This window comes from Pezoporus wallicus, unplaced genomic scaffold, assembly GCF_028554395.1.
Source record: "Pezoporus wallicus isolate ANWC-B61680 ecotype Strahan unplaced genomic scaffold, APGP_CSIRO_Pwel_v1 contig_161, whole genome shotgun sequence".
NCBI lineage: Eukaryota > Metazoa > Chordata > Aves > Psittaciformes > Psittacidae > Pezoporus > Pezoporus wallicus.
Window position 1 is genome coordinate 11,747,505 of NW_026642654.1, and position 14,575 is coordinate 11,762,079.

The 14,575-nt window shown below is 37.8% G+C and overlaps 1 protein-coding gene across 22 annotated transcripts in view; it reads left to right on the top strand.

Moving 5' to 3' along the window:
• The window catches only part of DLGAP2 (DLG associated protein 2), a 464,923-nt gene that overhangs the window by 398,545 nt on the left and 51,803 nt on the right, over positions 1-14,575 (top strand). For all 22 annotated transcript variants that reach the window (XM_057431701.1, XM_057431703.1, XM_057431706.1 and 19 more), the window contains one exon: positions 12,303-12,450. In XM_057431701.1, coding sequence (XP_057287684.1) covers positions 12,303-12,450 — 148 coding nt within the window. The remainder of the gene's footprint in view (positions 1-12,302; positions 12,451-14,575) is intronic.

Sequence of the window (14,575 nt, forward strand, 5' to 3'; positions counted from 1 at the left end):
ATTAAACATTTCCAGAACACAGATCTGAGTACAGAAACCTGATCATGTACACTGAGAAGGTTTTGGAGTATTCCTGGGCAAACTTGTCGACTGGGTCTATTAGCACTGTCCCAAACAGCCAGGCTGTGTTTCCTGGGCATTGGCATAGGCCAGGGATCATTCCCAGAAGGCAGTTTGGAGCGTATATCATGTCCATTCTAGTACCACAAACTAAAATTTTTCTCAGAGGCAGTTCTAACTTTCCAAGTACTTAGACTGAATAAAACATATTCTTCTGCTCTGTTCTTTTTCGGCTATGGTTGGGCCTTCCACAGATGAACATAGATAACAGCACAAATTTTCCAGTGAGTGGCGGGTTGCCCTAGACTCCTACAGCTTCTAAACAGATACAGACAGCATCTAGACACAAGTATTCAAATAAAGACTGTTTCAAGAAAAAAAGTCTCTCAGAACTGTTAACTCCTGAAGGCAGATGGTTATTAGTAGGTCAATACCAAATGTATCTTCTGTCAATTTTCTATGTATTGCAAATACATGGCTCAAAATATAATTGATTAAAACATAGGTACAATGCTGATGCCGTATATTGACGCTGACAGCTGTGCCTTTTCATGGTCCCAAAGGATTTAATGGCAGTTACCACTAACAGTAGGCAGAAAAGGAGGAAGCTTTTTGTAATACTGTGAAATATTATTAGGGCTCTGTTGAGAATTTGTCACAAACACTGCACTAGGAATAATTGAGCAGCCAGGCTGCTCCTGGCAGATATCTTTTACATCCTCGGTTTTCCCTTAAACTGAGGGGCAGCACCTTGAATCTGCCAGTCTACCATGCATGTTTTTTTTCCAGTGAAATTCAGGCAGAAATCTGACAACTATTCTGGTTCTTGTATGTCTCTCTTGAAAAAAAAAGAAAAACCTGTAAATTTCAGCTGTCCTAAAGCAGTCAGAAAATGTCTTGTCTCACAGGAATACAAAGGGCTGATCCTAAACATGGTTTTCACTACCAGCCATCTCATCCCAGAGCATCTCTGTCTACCTGTCACTGTGGATACTTCTACATCTGGTGGATATCTATGAAGGATGTAGCAAGGAATGATGGTTATGGAGCCTTCCTTCCTCCTCCAGCATAGTTCAGTAATCCCATTGCATGCCGAGTATCCTTTGTACAACTGATTCCACTGCAGAGCCAGAAGCCAAGATTTTGAACAGCGTTCCTGCATGTATAGCAGGGCTCAATAGCATTTCTGGCATGTATTATGAGAAATTACATGATTCAAGATGTCAGCTGCATTAGCTGGCTTTTTAGCTTGTTTACCAGGATGGAGGGAGCTAATGCATAGAAATAAAATAGATATAAATAAATACTCTCTTAGTCTTCTGCTTGGGTGCCAGGATAGCTCAAAACTGAGGTCTGAGAGAATACCAGTAAACCTGTAATAAACACCAAATATTGGTAGCTGTGGCAGTAAGAAAGCATGTATTGGCTACCAAACATATGTAGGTGGGTTTCATAAGAAGAAGCCTAGTTTTCTGTCACTATCCTGATTAGGATAAAATGAAAATTAGAACAGCCTTCACTTAACCTACAGAAGACCTTTGACGTGTGTACATGTTTCTTCTCTGAGTTTTATCAGGCATCTTTTCAAGGAGTTTTTTCCCATTTAAATTCTGCTTCTATTTTGATGGAAGTAAGCCCCTAGTTGTTTGGTTTGTGTTGCTCAAAGATTCAGGAAATTGAAGATTAAAAATTCATAAACAATAAAAATGCATGTTTGTATCTAAATACATAATTTTATTTAACAAGATGCAAACAGGTAAATGTAACTGATTTAACAGAAGCACTAAAATTCTGAAATCCTTTCTTTTGAGTTACTCCTGGAAAGGACTACATTTTACTCTGAGTGGGAATAAAAAAGTGCAAGGACTGCCACTGCTGGTTTATGCAGATGACAGAAGCAGGGCATGAGCCCATCCACTGCCACCTGATCACCACATCTGTTAAAATGCTCACACTGCCAGCATGGTCCCCAGCCTGCTCTCATCCTAGGCCACCTGGCTCTCTTCTAGGCAGTGCCCAGGCACATTTCAGGAATAATCTGATGGATGCAGACACCTTCTCTATAGGATCAGAAAGTGTAACTTTCCAGGTCAGTTGGGCAAAGGGTCAGGTAATGAATCTAGCTTATTTCTGAGTATAGTTTATAGCCTTATTGACTCAAATTTAGCTGGATTCTTTTTACATTAAATGTGCCTAAATATCTAGATCACCCACTGAAAATAAATACATTTCAATTCTTTCTTTGTGGATGCTCTTTCAAAAGACTAAATAGTATGTTGCACTACTTTGTCCTATAACATTAAGTTGAAGGCCAGTGTAATTTATTATGATTATGTAATTGTGTTTGAGTGAAATATAATGTGATAAGGCTTGCTGTGGTGGAGACAGGACATATACTTGAACCTGCTTCCTTTCCAGCTTTCTGCTTTCCTGGAACAGTACCAGAAATCCCATTTATTGTGGAAATTATCTTGACTCCCAGTAGTTCCAAGAGAAAAAAAAAAAAAAGGACTTTTTTTTTTTTTTTTTTGCATTATGATTAGCCATACAAAATCTTTCAGATGTCAGTTTTGGTATCCTCTGAACAAATACAGGCCTTCTGGAGGTGCAGTGCAAGCCATTTCAATTCAGTCCAGTTTTCTGCTGTGCTGTGATGCTACTGCAGATGGAGTTACATTGTGTTGGAAGGTAGCTTGCAGAAGGGAGTTGGTAGAAGGGAGGTAGTGTGCTGGTTGGTATATTCATTTACAGTAAAGGTCAAAACAGCTGAATGGTTTATGGAACCATTAGCTGAAAAAAAAGAGAATGTCTGTCCTAAGTAAGTTTTGTGCAATTCTGGAAAAGAGACTGCCCCACGTGATTTGTAAGGGTAACCTTCCAACCTAGTAAATGTAATTTCTCTGTATTTATGACAAACCCAAGCAAAGCTGAGAAATGGAAGCATCACAGACACTGAGATCCAGAAAGGAAAGCAGAAAAAAAAAACCAAGAATTTGGGACTATGTGATAGAAAACCAGTTCTATGACTGAAGATAATACTCCAGTTACTTGGTCCTTCTTCTTTTCAGGAAAAGTGTACTTAATATACCGATTATGTAATGAACAGGAGAGCACTGTAGAAATAGCAAGTCCCGTTTTCAGTGTCTCCTTTTTGAAGTGTTGCGAAAGACTGAAAACTGCCTAAGCATTTAGTCAAAAGGGAAAACTATAGCATTTAGCCCAAAGTAAATATACTCTGTTTGAAGATCATACTGGTATCACTCACACAAATGAATAGTTGTGCTATGCTGAAGTTTTCCATTATGATCTGAAGTGACTCATGGGAAACTAGATACTGCAAATATGATGATGAAATAGGTTTAGTTACAATAAAATAAAAACAGTCACAGCAATGTGGACTTTTGCTTTGTGAACCTCTAATGGCAGACTTTACTGTGGCAGCTGGTAGCCCACACACCTTAAGCTGATGAGTGAGCAGGTAGGACAAAAATGTAGTGTTTCAATGAGGAGGAAAATCTGCTATCACACAGTATCACACTACCACAACACAGTACCACTAGTACTTTAATTTGTCTTGGCTATGTTCTCCACCTAACCCTCTGCCAGGTTTTGGCCTCCTATGGAAGAAAGCATCTCAAACTTGGAGTTGAGGTCACAGAGAAAGCCATGCCTCCCTCAGGTGTTTAGCAACCTTGCCCTGGATATTGTTAAAGCCCATAGCACACTTGCAGAGCACAATGCATGTCCATATTTCAGCTACCCTTCTTCACAGCCTACTAACTCAACACAAAACCCACTTTATCCAGTATTTTAAGCAAATATGCATAAGACAGTCCTGAAATGGTTGATATGTTTTCTGGTCTTATGGTAAACCAGACCAAATCAGTGATCTGAATTAAAAGTAACCTTTGCCTCCTCTTCCCTTTTTCAGAGTGAGATACTGAATCTTTTCGTGGCCATACTAACTTATGCTGACTTAGAGAATATCTTCACTATGTCCCAAGGCATGTCCACATGTTCACTTCTGCAGATTTTTATGGCAACAAAAATGTTGCCAAAGCACACAGCAAGGGAGTTAAACTGCAACAAGATGATGTGACAGCACTTAACTGCCAGAGCCCTTGGCTCAGCAGAAATCGTGGACTAGCACAAGCTCTTCTCATAGATGGGACATCTCCATTTTAAAAGGGGGAAAAAAAAAAAAACAAAACAAAAGTAGCATTTGTAACCATTAGCACTAACCACAGCATACTTGCAACATGAGAAAGTGAAAAACTTAATGAGAAATTTGCAAGCACAGCATAAGACGAAACCTCTGTCTTTTCATTCGTCTTTGACCATGACAGTGGCAAGGCCATATTGTTAACTAATGGACAAATCTGTGGGTAGTTTTCCTAGAGAAATTCCACTTGGTAAGTACACAGACAGAAAGAAGTCTTGATACTGCAGGCTGTAGGTAAATGTGCACATGTGATGAATGAATGTGCTGCAAAAACATCACAGATTGAGAGTTTAAGCTCAGCTTCCTTGCTGGAGAAGTTAATGTCCTATTCCAATGCTATCCATTGCTGCACACCAGTGATGCAAGCTTCTTTTTAATTTTTAAAACTTCAACTTACCGTTAACTCTTCTTCTGCATTTTAAATTAGGAATGGATTTGAAGCCATTCCTGAGAAATATGTTCAATAGAAGAGATGGAAAAAATCACTAGAAAAGAAACCTTCATCTTTTATATGCTTTTTATTTATCTTTGTTTTTTTTCTTCAATCTTCTGACTCTAAAAAGCCTCATTACACACTTCATTAGTAGCTTTCTGAGGCCTTATAGTGTAGTAGCATCTACGCAGAGTCTCTGAGGGGTGAAATTGGAGATTTACTGAGGAGAGTTTGAGGGCTAATTGCAAAGCCTTATCAACTAATAATGCAATCAGTAGGCCACTGGCACAGTGATATTGTTCTCTGCTGCAGTCACTAAGATCTGGGTTAGATTAGTCCACAGGGTTAAGAGGAAATGTTGATGAAGGGCAGTTAGTCATCTGGCTACCTAGGAAGTATCTTTTACAGTGTCAGAAGAGTGTCCCCATCCTTTCTTCCTTTGCAGAATAATAGGAAACATTCTTAAGCAGTGTTAGGAACCTTGTCCTCTTAGAAGTAGCACAGTTTGAAACCTGGGGAGTAATAGACTCCAGATCCCCTGCCTCATTGTAGAAAATACCAGCTTCATGTTGTAGGGCTGAAATGTATTACCCTGGATTAGGGATTGAAGGGGGATCCTAAGGCTAACAAAGTGCAGTCTTCCCAAGAATAAAACAGGCTTTTGTCAGATAGGCACAATTATGTGATGGACTGCAGTGAAAATTCAGTAAGATTCAGGCCAGTCTCTCAACCACACATACTGAGATCCAAGAGAAATGTGTTTCTGGTTCTTATTCATTCTTGCTTTCAACAAACTTGTTAGTTTTAATTTGAAAGGATTTGAGAGGTGTGTTTCTCATTCATTTAGTTTTTAATAAAAAATATTTAATAAAAACTAAATGAGACTGTAAAGTATGTGTGTAGCAACACTTCTTCAGGCAAAGATTTGAAAATTAAGATACTTTGGTTAAAAAGCAGAAATCATGTATGTGTTTTCAGTTCTCATTCTACCCTTTTTTTTTTTCCCCCACAAATTACATAATCTCGTTAATATCTTCAACTTCTTCATGAAAAGGTCATTTATTGGCTTTAATGGACTTACATGTATGTTTAAATTAAGCTCATGCTCAGATGCTTTACTGAGTCCTGATGGTCTATATTTGTTCCACCTAATTTGAGATTTTTTGCATATGTACATGTATATATACCGAAAGCAAATAAAAGGGGGGGAAAAAAAAAAAAGATAGCTTTCTGCACCAAATTATGAATCTTTGGATTCCATAATGGATTTAGGAACATACAGCAAATATATGAGTTCTGCTTAGATCCTCAGATCCATTTACTGAACCGCTGCAAGATGTTTAAATGCCTCTAATTTTTGCCATAACATCTGCCTGTTTTGTTGTTGCTGACCAATTTGCTGCCTACTCTCCAGGGCAAGCTCAAAATAGGATATTGGAACAAGACTTTTAGGATTAGCTACATGTGCACATCTGTCACTTCTTACAAACAACAGCTCTGAGGTTACATTTCCCACATCAGACTTTTTTCTTAGTACACGCACATCCTGCGTGATTTGGAGGACAGGCTTGATTGAGCCTACATCCTCTGTATCTTTGCAAGGAGCGATCAAACCACCAGACTGTTTAACTATTCTGGATGATTTCCTCTTATTCTCTTCTGCTTCATGTTGTACAAAATCCCTAAATACTTACTGACGAGAGAGATTTTGTCCTAGCAGTGATTAATAGGCATTTCACAAGGACAAAAACAGCAGCCACCACCTCTTTCCTAACACATTCCTGCAACAAATCAAATATGGAATATCTTTCAGGCACCTTTTTAAAAAAATGTTATGAGTCAATGGTGAAATATATATTTATTTTGGCCCAAATTCTCATATCTATCAGTGATCAAAGAGAACTCCAGTCTGGCAAAGATTAGAAAATAAGTCTTTGCTACAGAAAAATTCACCAGATCTATGAGTACTTTCTTTTTTTTTTTTTCAGAGCCACCATACTAACTGTGCTATTCCAAAGGGAGAATCAGATTTAATGTCTATGCTCTCCAATGGGCTGCATGCAGGCACATCTGTGCCCCTTTGCAGAGCTCTGTTGACTTCAGCAGGGATCCACAGAGACACAGTATGACTTGCAGCTGCTGTACAATGGCACTGCTCACTAAGCTTAATCATTAGATTCTGGTCAATGAGTTGTTTCATTTACCTAAAAAGACGTAGTTAAGATAGATCCAGATAGAGAAATGAATATCCATTGAAATGCAAATCCTTCAATCAAGCAGGTTTTGATAACTAATGCTACCTTGCTAATCCTACTACAACCCTTTTAGGTGCCCAAGATGAATTCTTTTACAAATTTTATCTTTTGTCCCAGAATTATACTTCTGTATTGAATATGCTGATTTAAACAGAAGTGATTGTACGTTCTTGAATGTTCCCATTCATTCTCATATTTTTGGACAAATGCAGGCATGATCATGAAAAGAAAAAGGTATGATTTTAGATTATTACAATTCCAAAAATTAATTTGATGGAAAATGGACTTTCTTTATATCTGATTCTTTCTTAATAAACCTGATAGACCCAGTCAGACTCAGAAGGTGACTTTCTTGCTGCAACTTTCAGAGGCCTAGGAAGATTTAATTCACATTTTGTACATTCTTGACTCAGGGTACACTGATGGCTGAACATTTGACAGACAACAAGTACTCTGGGGGCTGATCGCTATTTTGAATGTGAGTAGATCAAGAAATGACCTTGGCAAGTGTATGACATTTGCTGCATTGCTGGCAACATGTTCATACTTTTTTAAGCAAAGGTATTAGGTTTATAACAAGTATATTATATCAAGTATATTATATCAATCACTTGTTATAAAATACAGATAGTAAAAAAAAAAAAAAAGCAGCAATGTGACGGAAATTCCTTTCCCAGGAACCATATGCCCCATGTCCCCACTAGGGCTGTATTGACTGCCAAGTGCTTTTTCTCAGGCAGAAGTTAGGGGGGTTCTTTGTTTTGTTTTGACCCTGAGTTAGCTATAAGCTGTAAAACTATGTCAGCCTCTAAATATGGCATTTCAAGGTGTCCTAAAAGTGAAACCTTGTTGTTTTATTGTCAAACATACCTTTTAATCAAATGACAAAAAGATGCAGTGGCTGCATAAATTATGGAACAGTGTTGTGCATTGTAATTCTAGCTTACAGTATTACTTGTCATATAGCAATGAGACTTCAGGAAAGATGCTACAAACCATCCTGGGTATTCATCAGCATCAGAACTCAGTAATGACAAATCATGGGATGAGTACTGCACGAAGTGATAGACTTCGAGTGGTACAAGGTGCTATAGTACAGATCACAGTGGGAATGCCCCAAATCCCCCTGCACCATATGCTGAAGTCATTGGACTGCTTCAGGCACTGTCCATGGTTATATGACCTTTCTAAAAGTTATATAAATCAATGGAATGTAGGAAAAAAACCCAAACCAAAACAAACAAGGTTAGCTGTTTACTGGCTATAAAGTAAAGAAAGCATCTTACTCCTTTTAAAAATGCACAGCTAATAGAGGAGGAAATCGGTGGCTAAATAATAGATGGCTACAGAAAAGAAAATAAGAGTCCTTCTCTTATCATTAGTCAGTGCTTGATTGCAGCTATTGGATTAGCTTACATGATTGTTCCTTTCATTAAAACATGTTCTAAATAGCTCTCTAGTTCTACAAGTCTTCTGTTACAATGGCATAAGTAGGGAAAAGATCAGGAGATGAAGATGTGCTCTTCCCTCTCCTGAAATCTCTTGACAAACATTACTGAATTCTTTCTGGTTACAACATAAATAAACTTCCTCCTGCATTTTTATTGCACTGAGTTCTGTTAAGGATTGATACAAGACATGTCAAAACAGTTAGTTTGTACATGAAAGAGAAGAATTTGTGGGTTTATGGAAGCTAATGTCCTCAGTGAGAGAGCAGGATTAGACGGCTGTAGCAGGGGTGAGCTGGACTCTGCTGACAGAGATGTTAAGGGTACTTTTGTAATCTGCAGAGGACAGAAGTAGGAGAAGTGGCTCAATTCTGGCTTCTGTGAGTGTGTTTTGGGAGATCTTGAGCAGGACAGCTGTGAGCTAGGTATTAGGATTCTAGGGAGCAGTAGGGATTAGGATCTGAGCTGGAAGGTTACTACATGGGTTTGCTTCATTCTCAAATGTTTCTTTGTGCTTTGAGCCTTGCTTACAGCTAAGATGCTTCTCATTAAATTGATGACCTGTTCCTAGCTGCCCTGGAATTCCTCTGAAGCCAATGGAAAAGGGAAAACAACCCTTGAGAGTGAAAAAGCTTTTAAAGGGGAATCCATGTCTACAATCTTGTCTTTTTGGAAAAGCAACTGAGGAAAGAGCTGTCATACTAATTTAATATTTTCTATTAGTCTCATCTTCTTCTTTTTCCATAGTCCTGAACTTTAGAGTAACCTCCTTGATGTTAATGTGTGTATTTGTTTTGTGGTCCTGGAGATGAACTGTCAGGGCATCTCATTTACTCATGTTTCTTTTGCCCTTCTTCAGTGATCCTCTGGAATATAAGATAATCTACTACAGAGGATAAAAGAAAATAATTTTATCAAAGTGATAGTGCTGTGGTGTTTTGGGAATGAAGGCCAAAGCTTATAGATAGAACGGATGTCATTAAAAAGCCAGCATTTACCAGTGTCGTGTGGTGAGTGTTTCATAGCGCTGATGACAAAGAAAGTTCCAACAACAGATAGTGACATGTGAGACCAATGTTCCCATGTAACTTTTGGTTCTTTGGTGTTTTGGTTCTGGATCATGTTTATAGCAAAGTCATCATTTTTACCATGCATTGATATGTTTATCCTAGAAGAGAAATTTGAGTGTAGATCTTAGAAATGAAATCCAATCATTTCTTTTGACCAGGAAAATTTCAAAGTATTAATCAAATGGATATGAAATTCCTTTTGCAGCCTAATATATGTAACACTTATTTTGCTACAGTCTTATAAATCAATTGCTCTTCTCTGTTAAGTGAAAAATTATTTAACTATCAGGGAATGTCCAAACTCATCCATCAAAACTCTGCAGCTTAGCAGCACCATAGAATACTGGGCTTCTTTCCCTAAGAAATTATTGCTGTAGACATTGTTGATTGCATTTAACGATAGCAATTCCTCACAAGAAACTGGAATGTGCATAATGAAATACTAGGTTGCTGAGCATTACTTAGCAAAGGAGACAGTTATCAGGAGCCAGTTTAAATTAATTAATTATTAAATATTTTAGAAAATTATTGCTTCCATCTTTTCTTAATGTGGCCCACGTTTTAATGAAGAAACCTCAAACATCTCTTTCACAAGACTGTTCCTGAACTCAGAATCCCAGATTTTGCCACCTAATGACAAGCAGAAGGTCCAGAGGGAACTCATCTAACTGTTTTAAAAAATGCTAAATTAACAATACCAGGCAGATTTGGTAAAGCATATGCAAAAATCAGAATAACACAAAGAAGGTGATAAACATCAGCCTGCTGCCTATACAGGAAGGGAGGTTTATTTATATCCAGCAACAAAATATACATAGGAAGGCTCTACACCACTTCAACTGTCCTATTATATTTGTCTTCATATCTGTGGGAACAAAAAAAAAGAAAGTGCTGCTACAGTTCCTGTTTTCATCACCTAAAACCAAATTAGAACCACTATCAGCTATCTTAATCTGCAAATCACTTCCACTGTAATGAGTTAATTAACCTCTGATCACATGCCTGCATCAATCTCATGCATTTTCATTTTGGTTTTAGCAGTTACAGCATAGTTTCACCATAGTTTACCTCCATCATGAAGTTACAGAGGTATTCCATAGAAGTCACTGAATAAAGACAGGAACAAAAAAAAATAGTTTATTCTCCATGGAAATTTCTGAAGAATTAGAAAAAAGAAAAAAAAAAGCCTTTCTTTCACCAAGATGAAAACAAAACCTATCCTTTTTCACTGAAAAGGGCAGCCTGTCTTAGAGGAGCAGATAACTCAGCCATTACCAAATGCCCTGTGGAAGCATGGCTATGTCTATGTTGACCCTGAGATGGCTAAGTCAGGGAGAACACATGGAAGTGCTTGAGAACTGATCTCCCAAGTATAAGGTCAGAAAGATCTAATAAACTTGTATGCTCTTGCAGCTGGTGATTTGAGGGGCCCTTGGGTCATCACATGTCCAACATCAAAGGACATGGCCACACAGGGAGCTGGAGCTAAACACTATTTGCTTCTCAAAGCCATGATTAAAGGTCTGAGATTCCTCACCAAGTGCTCCTCAGGGACTGAATCCAAAATCAGGTTTTGTTCAGTTACTGAGGGAACCTGAGTCCTCCTTCAAGCATCAGCCTACAGTCATGCCCAGTGTTTGGTAAGACGAAATAAGGTCTAAGAAACAAGGTCCTGGTTTGTGCCTCATTTTGCACTGGGAGTTGAACCTGTGCTTTCTCATTCATTGAGTTGCCTGGTCCTTCCAGAGAGGAAGCTTCCCCTTTCACAGGGAAATTTCTGACAGCCCGGATGTGTCACAGCCACTGCTGGGCTGAGTAACTCTGCCAGCTCAGCGTGAAATAACTCTGGTGCCAGTGTTGACAGATGTTCAACTGTCACAAATGTATTGTTCCCAGAAACTGTGGTTTTGTTAAAGTTATCTTTAGGGAATAAATATTAAAACTGCCTTTTTACCACATGCAACCTGGCATTATCTGAAACATTAATAAATTTATGCACTGATGTCTAGAGATGACTGTCACATGACTACTAAAATCTGATTTTCAGAGGTTCTCAGAACTCTGGTAAACCTTGGTTGTGACCTTCATTTTTTTTTTATTTTGTATTCAATGCAATGTATCTCTTTGACTTACTTATTTTCCTGGAATTATGGATAATGTCAATATATTGAACATAAACTACGAACGCTATTATACCCTTGTAGCGAAAGCACACTGAAAGGGTCTCAGTGTGTTAAGGTCTGTCTTCCAAACTGGGAGATGTGCTGTAAGGAAAGTGTTTCTAGAGCTTTGTGTGGTTGCTCTGAGTACCTTATTAATCTTTTGCTTTTTTTTTTTTTTTAGCTGAACATGGGAGATTTTGATCTTTTGTAAAAATATTTCAGTCCTTTGAAGATAAAAGGTCTCTTGATGCCTAACACCCTGATGAAAAACAGATGACAAGTAGCAGATTTTGTCTATGAAGAAAGATTTTTAGTTACTTTGGTTTGCGCCTTAGCTCTGCTTCTTGTTGCTGTTTGACCTAGACATTCTCTTTTAGGAAAGTTCGACATTAATAGCCAGGAGGATTAATGATGTTTAAATACAGTGAACACTTAAAATTTCAATCATCTGGGTAGCAGATCTGCAGATAGATTCTCTGCCTGTGCTAAGGTGTTTCACTACAACAGATGCTTTATAAACAGAGAGATTTGGACCCTGGGGAATGGATTTGTTAAGTCTCATACAAATGGCTGTCTTTAGTATCCTGATTGATTCCATCTGTAGTTTTACACCCTTTCCTTTTTTTTTTTTTTTTTCCTCTTTCCTTTGTAGTCAGAGCTACCTTCAAACTGCAAGTGACGTGCCTGGGGGTCACAACCTGGATCCCTCTGCAAACTACAATTCCCCAAAGTTTCGCTCAAGGAATCAGAGCTATATGAGAGCAGTGAGCACACTCAGTCAGGCCAGCTGTGTTAGTCAGGTGGGAAATTCTTGTTATAACTTTTCTTATAGGTTAATTGCAGATGCAAGAGTTGTTACTAGTGGGTGGTTTTAGTTGTTGGGCTTTCTTTAATTAATACCTAACTGAGGATGCAAATTGCCAAAGTAATTCAGTTCTAAGGAATGCAGCCCTTGTGCAAAATTTCAAGGGAAATACTGAATGCTAGAAGCAAATGGGCACTATCACACACAATATTTTTCATATATTTTCATTTAAAAAATAAATACTGTTATTTTCATTTTCAGCCTATATTAAATATTTAAATCTTAAGAAGTCTCAGACTGAGCATAAGAGGCACACTCCTACAATACTTACCCTCTGAAAATACCTACTCTCATTTCAGTAAATGTGGGTTGCCAGGTTAAGATATAGATGGAAATAATTATGTTCCAAAGGAGCAGTGATTCATTTCTAAACTCAATCCCTCACTCTTCTTAAATGAAAGAATAGTCCCATCAATTATTCAATGTATGGGGACTTCTGAAAAGAGACATTTTTCCACCCTGTTGATTTTATGTTGCTTAGTTAGTACTAATTCATGTTCAAGTGAGATATGAATCAGGCCTGAAGTGCAAGCAGCCTTATGGAGTATGTTCATATTCTGCTTAGCGGAGGACTTTACATAAAATTTCCACTGTTTCTAATGTTCATTGGTCCTACCATTTCTTTCCTGTGTTACTTCATGACAGGTGGGCCCTGCTCTCATCTCAGACGTGTTACTTCACTTTAATTTGACCATTTAGTGAGACATTAAAGGGTTTAGTAGCTAATTATGCAAAATGGTTACCTTAAAAAAAGTCTTTTTTTAAGAAATTTTAGATTAATTCACATTCAGTTTGTACTGCATGGCTATTCAGGCCTGGATTCAACTCATCTGACTTGAGGCTTTTAACTGAGGCAGCGACTAAAGCTTCCTCTGTAGTTAATGGAGTGAAAGACTTTCTTCCAGGGCAACACACTTCCCGAGCGGGCTGACAGCCCTCTGAAAATGCTTGTCTCCACTGACTGTAGAGAGTTGGGAGGGACTAGTCACCTGACTGATTCTTTTCAGTCAGATTCCTTAACTTACGTGAGATAAATCTAAATATAATCTTGCATAGCACACATCAGAATTACACAGTAATTCATTTTCCAAACCTTTCATTATTTTACAGAGCTCCTTTGTGAAACCTGCCCCCATCATTCTCATGCCTTGGTTTTCATTACTCTGGTTTGGTTATTTTTTATCTTTATTACACTCTGGTTTTGAGAAAGTTTAACAAGAATTAGATCCGACATTCAAAGTGGTGCTGTTGGCTGTCATGAAACAATGCTGTAATACAGAACTATTCTAACATATTCTGCCTCTTTGACCATGGCTGTGCATGGATATGTTCACTGAGATGTCCATAATGACTAATGGGTTTCAGCAGCGGTTAAAATTCTTCATTCCTGTGTGCATTACCTGGAAAAATGTCCGCCATAGATTTCATTTGCAGGTAGATTGCTCAATTGGCCAGATTAACTAAACCTGCTGAATATAGTTCCTTTCCTTTCCAGTCTTCACTAACCTGCATAATTTTATGTCAATCACATGCTTCTCACCTCACAGTCCAGCTATTTCCAGACCAGTAATAAATTATTTAATAGATACTACACAAAGTAACTGGATTAAAAAACAAAAACAACAACAACAAAAAAAGTTCTGAACCTTTACTGTTTCCTATTCTTTTTCCATGATGCCATTGTTTTCTTGTCCCACATAATAGCAGTTTGTATAATTTGTGGTATTTTTAATGCCTTTTTTTTGGTGAGATCTTTTTTCACTCTTGACTAAGGGTATAGTCGAGAAAGATACTGGGTTCCATGTATATATTTTAATTTAAGTTTTAAAACTTTGATTTTTCTGTTGTCAATGACCTTAGTTTGAAAGAAGTGGTTAAGACTTAAATTGTTTATGGACTAAATTGCCATAAATTCCCTGATCAATGATGTATGCACAGTATTTCAGAGTAAGATTTTTTTTTTCCTAATCTTTTCAAGATTGCATTAGTCTACTTAACTTTATTAGAAGCAAATTTTATGAAGGGTAATGTAATTCCTTTCAGGAGATGTAGTAGCCAAA